Source organism: Antrostomus carolinensis, unplaced genomic scaffold (assembly GCF_000700745.2).
Source record: "Antrostomus carolinensis isolate BGI_N321 unplaced genomic scaffold, ASM70074v2 scaffold37239, whole genome shotgun sequence".
NCBI lineage: Eukaryota > Metazoa > Chordata > Aves > Caprimulgiformes > Caprimulgidae > Antrostomus > Antrostomus carolinensis.
Window position 1 is genome coordinate 47,183 of NW_010339894.1, and position 9,805 is coordinate 56,987.

Below are 9,805 nucleotides of genomic sequence, written 5' to 3' on the forward strand. Positions count from 1 at the left end.
CGTCCTGTCCCAGCACGACAGCTCCCATCTGCCTCCTTCACCCACCCTCCCAAATTTCTGGGAATCCACCAGAGCACCACATACAGGACCCGACCAGCACTTGATAAAAGTTGCAAACCTGGGTAAAAATTAGCAAGCCTGGGTAAAAATTAATGGAGTGAAGAGTTCAACAGGAGAGGTGAACCTGTGCTCTGCAGCCACTGTTGACAAGGAGCCACTCTAAGTGGGCTATTTCTAGGGCAGCCACAAAACACAGTGTTTAATTATATCCCCCATATGGAAAACAAGTGTCTGTGCTACCTGCTGGCTCCTTTTCCAGAAAAAATAGTGGTAGAAAAAAGAAAAACCCCACCATTTGATTTACTATAGTTTCAGAAAGCACCTAAACCAGAACTAACTAATCAAAAGAAACTCCTTTCATGTTTGCTGAAGGTATCTTCAAGCCACAAAGGAAAGACAAATAACTCAGAAAAACAATCTAATAAAAACCACAGGCATTTAAAAAAAGTCATCTGCTAAAACCAGAGATAATTATACAGCACAAGTACAAAGCTCCAGCATTTGAATGAAATCACAGCTTACATTAAATATATGCAGAAGAAAGATTAAATCACATTACTTGGCTTAGATCTCATGAATAGTTTAAAGTCTAATAATCATCCTGTATTGTTCCATTTATCATAAAAGTAGTAGAGAAGACGACCTGATTTACAAAAAAAGCCAGCAAAAATAACACCACCTCCCAGAACTGCCTGTTCTAGCTCGTTTCATTTAGACCCAAAAGAACCAAGAAAAAACACATCCACACTTCTAAAAAGCCTCCATAAATTGACCATAACCTCCCCAAACCACCCAGCAGCCTCAGAAAGTCACTCAGCACACCAACCTCATTGCCCAACTGATATATTTTTAATGGAATATTTTATTGCCAATTTTTCTATTAACTCTTTGTCCTTAGTCATTTCTGTGCAAGTACAACCAACGCTTTGAGAAAAACCTTAATAATTCAGCAGCTCAGACCATGCTTACCCACACCGACCACATTTTTAGGCAGATCTCCTGATTTATAGAGAGAACTCAATCGATTGGGATCAGCCTCACCGCTCTCTCCTGTGCCTGTGGAACAGGGTCGATAACATGCACAGTCCTCAGGGGAAAAAAACCAAACAACATTGCGTTTAAAATACTAAGAGCCCATAGGTCCATGAGAAAGGGCTGAAGGTGGGCACAGCTCCAAGCTCCCTTCCCACCTCAGGGGACCTTCAATGCTCATCCCTAATTGGAAGAAGGAAGGCCAGAACCTTGTGAAAGCAAAAGGTTGAGATTTAAACCACTCTCTCTTCTCCTCCATTGAGGCTGAAGCTCCTACTGATATTTCAAGTAGAGAGAGAAGAGTATCACCAAGGAGTGATGGCTGGGGGTAAGCCAGCTCTGAGCGAGGTGAGGGGGCAGCGGGAAGGAATCATGTGAACTCCCAGATCAAGCAGAACAACAAGCAAGAGCACAAGAGGAGCCATGGGAAAAGGAACAATATATATTTTTCTTAAATCATGTTTTTTAAAACATGATGGGGCTCAACACCCAGACCTCATCCCTGGTCCCTGCACTGGGGATGACAAAGTCTGGCAGAGCATCATCCACCCAGATCACACCATCCTTAATGCAAGTCAAGGTGAGTCCAGCAACATGAGGGGCCCCAGCCATCACCCATCCCCATGTCCCCTCTGTCCCAAGGACACGGTGCCTCACCGTATGGGCTTGCAGGAAGGTCACCTTCACCAAGGACGACAGGCTGGAGAACAGCAGGGCTCAACTAGGCTGAGTTTCCTGGAAAAGGTGACTTAGCCAATAAATCCACTGATAAAAGCAGAGAGAGACATGATGGGGTGGGGAGAAGAAAGGAAAGAGCTACTTGAAAGATTTAAGGGTGGAGAGAGGAAGCACAAGTGATTATTTCCCCAGACAATAAGTTTACAGGAGGGCCCAGCCCTCTCCCAGACTCAGGGCGTGCTGCGCACAGGGGTGACAGCTGAAAAGAGCTTGTTGGTTGTGAGTTTTGGTTTGGTTGGTTGGTTGTAGGGTTTTTTTTTCTTTCATCTGAGGGCAATCTACTCACAAATCACACAGTACTGCATCTTCCCAACAAATATCATCCCTTCTCACAGCCTCAGTGCAAGCAGCTCTTTGCAAAAAGTCAGGTTCACATATGATGCAGAAAGTCCAAGCAGCAGGTATTGATTGGGACAGCATTACTTCAGTGCTGCTGTTTTGGGGAAAATCTGTTGCTCCTGTTCAAACATAACCACCGACCTTTGGAAGTTTTCAGGATCTCAACTCTATTTTTTTTTTCCCCCTGCCCTGTTGGCAGCTGGGGTTATTAAACCATTGCTCATCTTGAAATGCAGGCAGCATATTTTTATTTTTGACAGTCCAAAAGAAGAGTTCGACCAGCATGCTGCCAGCATATCAAATTCAGGCTCATAGAAACACTTCTGACTTGAGAACAGAAAAAAAGGACTTTGAATAAGAGCCCAAATGTTTTGCAGAGGTCACAAAGCAAATACAACAAGGTCTTCTAGTCTTCAAACCTCTTCCTCCCTCCTTTCCCCGGCTCAAGCTGTGCACATGTGTCTGTGCAGTGGCAGCTATTTTAGCAGAGCAAAGAGCTCTTCAGAACAGTGATTTGCCCTGGCAAAAATTAAAGTAAGAGCAAACTGGAAAAAAAAAAATCTCTGAGTTTGCAATTGTCAATGCTTGCATCAGCCAGCAGAGCTATAATTTGCTGGTTTTCCCGTTGCTTTCTGGTCCTCCAAATGCCTGAGCTCTTCAGTTATGGAAACAAAAAAATCCCCTCTAAATACTACGTTATGCATCCCAGCTCAGACAGACCTTACTCTGACCTCTCCCACCTACAACAAACATTTCATCCCTTTTTAAGTTTTCCCAGCATTTCAGAGCCAGGATGCTGGGCAAGGAGCCCATTTCCCAGAGTGGTTTCCTCCCATTCCCCCAGGCAGCGAGCCCACCTGCCAGGGCAGAGGCTGCAGACCCCCCTGCCAGGCTGTACATCACCCCCCAACCCGGACACAAGGCTGGTACCCAGCCCACACCCCCCCAGGGCAGAGACCCTCACATTTCCCAAGTTACAGCTCCTGGGAGGGCAGGTCCAGGCTGTGAGGGGTGACCCCCACACCCTGCAAGGTCCCAGGCCCCCCCATGCCACTCACAGTGGTTCAGATTAAGTTTTTTCCACTCCAAAAAAAGTAAAAGCTGTGGTTTTCTAACCCTCCTCTTGCTGCACCACAGAAGTGTTTCCACAGAAGTAGCAAGAGATAAAAGGGGGAAGAGAGGGAGAAATCACCTACTTCAGCCCTTGCTCCACAGCCAAAATCTGCTCCACACACCCCAGACCCGATCTGCAGTATTTTCACCTCCAGATACTCTGGTAACCCAGAGCTTGATCCTTGGGGCTGCAGTGTTACACTGGGATACTGGATCAGTGCAATCCACCCAGTCAGGAGAGAAATCCTCAACATGTGGCCTAGAATTGTTTATCTTCAGGAAATCCTTTTGGCTCCTGTTCCTGCCGGGCTGGGTTAAATATCAGTAGAGCAGCTCCAGCACAGCACAGGCTGCTCGGGGCTGAGCGAGCACCCGCGCTGAGCACAGCCAGGGGCTTTGCATCGGGAGGGAAATCCACTTATCCACAGGGGCCGGGAGGTGAGCTCTGAGCTGGCCCCACAACGCTGGGCCTGGTGCACGAGGGGTTTCGGTGTCCATCCCAACACCATCAGCTGCAGAAGTGAGCAGGAGATGAGGAAGCATCCCAGGAGATGATCCTGATGACTCACAGCCATCTCCATCCCATCCCACCCATCGCCTTCCCTAGAGGGGCACTGGGATAAGGGTGTTCCTGCTCTCACAGTTATCAAGCACCTTCACCCAAGGTTTCCTCTCTCTCTGTGAATCTGATCTTCCCACCCTGCACTTACCAGAATTGTGCTTGTCAAGTGGGAAGTGTCACTTCCATCCATTCAACCGCACTGGCAGAAACTGCCCCGCGGAAATGATGTACTCCACAATATTAATTTGGGTGATACAAGGACACCAGCTCTCTGGGCATCGCAGTTAATTTTACTGCACTCCCTCCCTGAGCAAATATTTATAAGAAAAGGTGAGCTGGAAGGAAGAGGGGGGAAAAAAAAACAAGTATTAAAAGAATACAAACCTTCCACAACTCAGAATGAACAAAGCTGGCACGCAAAGCACCATCCTGTGAGACAAAAAAAGAATAAAAAATCCAATATTGCACTTGAAGCTTGGGTTTGCAGCCCCTGTAAGAGCTGAGTGGGTACCCCCAGTGCAGCCTGAGCCCCCCCAGCCCCGAGGCAGCGCTCAGGACCTCACATCACCCCTGTTCCCTACAGGCAGCAGCCGCTTGGCTTCGTGCGAACGCTGGGGAGGAATTACATAGAAATCATAATAAAAGATGGCAGGGCTGCTCACACAGTGGAGTTTTTTTTCCCCTACATTTAATTTCCTGGCAGTAAGATTTTTTTTTTCCCCCTCTTAAGCCAATTGAGACTCAGGCGACAGAGCCCAGCGTCACTGCAGTCTAGCAGTACTTAATTTTTATTACTGCTGAAAAGATCTTGGATTGCAATAGAGAAGAAACGCTTCAAATTATCTAGTCTTGGCCTGTTGCACGTCTTACTCAGCTTTTCTAGACCCTTTACTGTACAAGAAAAATAGAACCCCTCTGTTTTGCAAATCAGTGCATTTGCCACACTATTTCAAACAAATATCTATCAAGTGAGCATCACCTCTGCTTCCCACTAAGTCTTGTAAAATCTCATACTTTAAGAGAGGCCAAACATCAAGACTGCTCACTGACCCTTTGAAAACACAGCTGGAAACGACCAAGCCCTCCACATACCACCCTACAAATGCAAGGTTGAGGCCAGACCAAGGGCCCTTTAACCTACAGGTCCTGCAAAATTCAGCTCAACTCACAGAGCAAGAAGCCCGCAGCAAAGCGCCGCTCATCCAAGGAGGTTAACAGGGCTCTTGTTCAAGTTATGAACAAAAATAACGAGCCCAATTTGCTCCCAAAATACCCAGTTACAACAGCCTCGCAGGGCCTTACCCCTCCTTTCTGCTGCAGGAAGAAAACAAAAAGCCCTTTACAAACAGCTGGATCAAAAATAAGTGCATTAAGCTTTCATTAAGGAGAGCAGGACAAATGTCTCTGAACTGCAAACGCTATCCATTACAGCTGGATGTCAAGAGCAGGAACGCTTTTAGACTAACTTGGCTTCAGCTGGAAATCCATCTCAAACAAAATGACTCAAGTTTGGGGGAAAAAAATGACTGGAGTCAGCAAGACACAACAGGTGCCCGAGACAGAAATGAAGATACTGTAAAACATGTGCAGAAGGAATCGCACAAGGAGCTAAAAAAGATCTTCACACAGTATTGGTTCTGAGCAGCATCTCTGGCAGCCAGCATCCCTACGAGAACATGAAAACGATGGAGGGGAGGACAAGCACAACCCAGGTCTGGGTCCCTTCCACCAGCTCCTCTCCCCACCCAGCCCCACTGCCCTACCCATGGGCACACAGTCAATACCCACGTGCACTTTGCTGCCACCAAAGTGGCTTTTTGTGCCCAACCACCGGCCAGCAGTGCCCTGGATTTTGGCTAAGCCTGAGAAAGAGCCCGTAAGCAAAAATAAATATATTTAATGCATCTATATATATTGCATATATCCATATTTAATGTGCATATATTGCATACATGCATATTTAATGCATATATATATATATTTTTTTTTTTTTTTTCAAGTCACTGCAGCCTCTGGGTAGAACAGGCTTTTCCTGACCCAGCAGCTGTGCTGCTGCCAGGCAGGACCCGGGTGAGACCTTTTAAAGTTTCACCATTTCCCCAGGCTATAAGTTAGCAAACTAAGCTTTAAAACAGCCTGCCACTTACTGCCCATCCCCTGCGGCGTGCAGGCAGCACCAGCATCGCTCTCCTACAATGGAAGGGTGATGGCAATCCATGTAACAGCTCTGCACACAAGTCTTGGAGTCAAGTTTATTACAAAAAGCAAAATACTAACTGTCCAAATTAAATGTTAAGCAATCCAGGTAAACACCAGTGAACACCTCACTGGTTGGATGTTGGATAATTCCAAGCAATTCAGCAAACTGCAGCGCGATGGTTACACCGAGAGCGGCCAGGGCTGCCTCGTGGTCAGAGAGCCAGGGTGTGAAAAGAGTGCAGGGAGTCACAGGAGACACATTATTACATAATAATAATTTTAAAAAAATAGAAATCATAGAAACATAGAATGGTATGGGTTGGAAGGGACCTTAAAGATCATCTAGTTCCATGGCTTACCATCCTCAGCAACACAAGCAGCAGTGTCCTTATTACCCATTTCCAGTGAGCAGGACACGCTTTCCAACTGGCCTGGTGTCCCTAAAGGCAAGATGGGGTCTGAGCACAGTCATTTCACCAATGTGTCCTTCACACAGTGCTCGCTACTAACACCAGCCCCATGGTGGGATGCTCCTGAGCAGCAGTGGTTAATCAACAGTGAGCAGCAAAGAGCCACAACCCAGCACCCCGAGATGACAGGGATCAGCCCTGCATCTGCACAGTCCCCACAACCCAGAGAAAGCTGTAAATCACTTGGTGAACAAGGAAAAACACTAGAAAACACAGAACCTCAGTATTGCTGGGCCATTAAAATAGAAAAAAACCCAAGATACTCTGTACTTGCAAGAGAGGAGGGTGCAGAGGCTGCAGAAGATGAGTGGCAGTGGCATTCATCATCTGCAGAGCTCAAAGCCCAGGGCTGGTCCCTGGGGAGAGCACGGGCAGGTGAAGTCCAGAACACCCTGTGTACAGTGCTGGTGAAACCTGCTCAGCCAAAACCAGCCCGTTCTTCCCAACACCAGATCTCAGCAAGCACTAAATATTCCTGAGATGAGCAACAAGAAACATATTTCAGCCTAAACCCATGGTGTAAGGTATTTTCTAAGATCACTTTGTGATAGTCTGTTCCAGCACATGGCAAGAGCTGCGAGCTCCTCACCGTAACCCATCCCACTGCCCTGGGCAGGGCTTGGTGGGGGACCAGGGGACAACACTTTTTGGGAGAAGGCCACCAAAGGAACTGGACAAGAAAACCTCCACGCTGCCCTCCGGCCTCAGCACCCGCTTCCTACTCCCAGCCAGATACAGGAAACTCCCTTGGAAAATCCCCGAGCAAACATTGTCAGGGAAAGGCAAACGGGTGAACAGTGCCCTCAGTCACCCTGTGTCCAAGGTTCCTGGAAAATCCACACTTCCCAGACAACCCAGCCGGGCTGGGCCACCTTACCCTGCGATACTGGCTCCTCCAGTGGGCAGATCTCAGCCACAGGTGTCACAAGGGATGTCCCCCCCACTTGGCCACCTCTGTGTTTTCTCAGTAAGGACAGCAGGTTAAAGCCCCCTAAGGAGACACAGTCCCACAGCCCAAGGAATCAGCAGCCAAAGGGTGTTCTTCTGTTGCCCACCACTGCAGATAAGAGGTGCAAACATGGGTACCATGGGAAGAAGATGCTCACAGGGACCCAACCTGCATTGCTAAAAACCTGATCATGGCAGAACAACTAGTTTTGGTGTGAAGGTTTCTTCTGGCTGAGAGACTCCGGTAACACTCTCCACACTCTCCACCAGGTTTGCTTTTATCTAATATTAAAAAACAAATCTCTCAACCAGAGAGGACATCAATGGTTACAGCCAGAAAGCAGCAGTTTTAATCAGAAAGGAAGTGCCTAAACCAAAGGCAACAGGATGAAATTAAAGGCAAGGCAGAAAAGCCTGCTATTAATAGACAGCCCCTTTGCTTTTAGAATTGGTATTGTTAAAAGCAAATTGCCATGCCTTCAGCTGCAACTCACTCAGATCAGCTCCCAACCTTCCCTGCACAGCCCAGACAATCATTATCATCCTCAGCAAAATACCAACTGGAGACAAAAACAGTTCCCAGTTCAGAATAAAATACAATCTCAAGACATGTGTTATTCTGCACATAAAACTTTCTGCACACCACAGGTTTAATTGGCAGCACCATTTACCATTAATGTTTGACCAGTGCTTTCCAGTCCCTCCTTACGGCAATTTCTAACCTCTCCAAACTTTAACTGCACGCATGAACGTTTCCATGCAGCTGCTTGTCCAAGCCTGACTTTTTGTTTGATTTTTATTTATTTTTAGACAAATGGTTGAGCTATTTCTGGGGAAAAAAAAAAAAAAGACTACAGTTCAGAGACAGCTTTGCAATGTTAAAGAGAAACTGTTGGAGGAATCTGAGAAACTCCTGTGTCCCCATTTTCCAGGGTAGGATCACTGAAAAGGGATTGCAGCCCCAGGGAAGAGTCTTTTGCAGCTCCAGGTTCCAAATTTGAGCCTTCACTGTCTTCTCTGTGGTCAAGCACAGGCTGCCCTGAGGCTGCTCCAGGGGAACTGGCCCTGAGCACATGAAACATCACGTTCTCACATTAAATCCACATTACCAAATAAATTCCAGCAACATTCATGAAAAATTCAAGTCGCTTCATTAAAATCCACGCTCTTTGGAAGTGTGGGATATCTCCATGCAGAAGTGTCACCATCACAGAGATACCCCAGCCCCAACTTTTGCTGCTTGTGGGTTTTTGTCACATTAATGAAAACAAAACGCTTTCTGCAGAAGTTGGCAGTTGGTTACAAGGTATTTGACATGCAGCCTCACCCTCAAGGTTAACGTGGATGCAATGGGGGGGAAAATAAAAAGCAATTCTCAAGGCTTCCATCTCCTACCTATGCTCTTTTTTCTTATTAGAGCAGGAACTGCAATCACCCACTGAAATGTTTGGTTCACACTCTCTTAAAGAAAAAAGCAAGCGTGAAAGAAAATCACAGATGTGTTCCATGTCCCAAAATAGACTTTATTACACATTTGCTGTGAAAATGAAAGTCAGGAGTGTAAATCAGCATCCTTCACCCCAGAGTCAGACAGCTCTCACACTCCAGTATCCACCTGAGCCAGGCAGGTCCAGGTGGTGGTCAGTCCCCAGTGGTGGCCAGTCTCCCCGCCCACCTCTGCCCCTCCTCCCCATTGCCAATGGGGAATTTATTTCCCTTCTAAAAATTACTTTGGACCATTTCTCATTTTCTGCCCTTTCAATAGTTCTCAAAGGGTTTTCCTGCAGAGGACCAGGTAGGACCTGCCCCACAGGGCTCAGCATCACCACCTCCTCCACCAGCTCCTTCTCAGGCCCAGACCATTTCCCCACACCTCTTGAGTCAACACATGCCTTCTCCACAGCTTCCTCCTGCCTTTGTTCCTCCCCAAAGGGGCCAGATGAGGTTTCAGGGACAAACCACCACACGCTGGTCCTGCTGATGGCTCCAGCTGCAGTGACCCCACTCTTCAGCAGCACCAGACTCACCTGCTGAGGTGTGGGTGGTAACACTCAGGGTAAGAGAACCTTCAAAAAAAATTCCAAAGGAGCTTTGCAAAACTACAGCAGAGCCCAAACAGAGCTCCAAATGTCACACCAGGCACCACTCAAACACATGAGCCCGACCCACAGGGACAGGATCTGTGCCCCCACCGTTTCAGGAAGGGTAAGCATCTGGAAAGGAAGTTTGTGACACTCACAAGGGCTTTATCAGGGAAAATCCTTCCCTGCTGCCCACAGAACACCAGCAGCAGGTGGGCAGAGCTCAGGGATACAAAGCAAGTGGCAAAGCAACCCCCACGGGG

The 9,805-nt window shown here is 47.3% G+C and overlaps 1 protein-coding gene across 1 annotated transcript in view; it reads right to left on the reverse strand.

Annotated features, from left to right (window-relative positions):
• ATP11C (ATPase phospholipid transporting 11C (ATP11C blood group)) overlaps positions 1-1,173 on the reverse strand; it is a 42,206-nt gene extending 41,033 nt beyond the window's left edge. The window contains 1 exon segment of the mRNA XM_029086985.1: positions 1,030-1,173. Within this exon segment, the coding sequence (XP_028942818.1) occupies positions 1,030-1,173 (144 nt within the window).
• Positions 1,174-9,805: the final 8,632 nt, after the last annotated feature.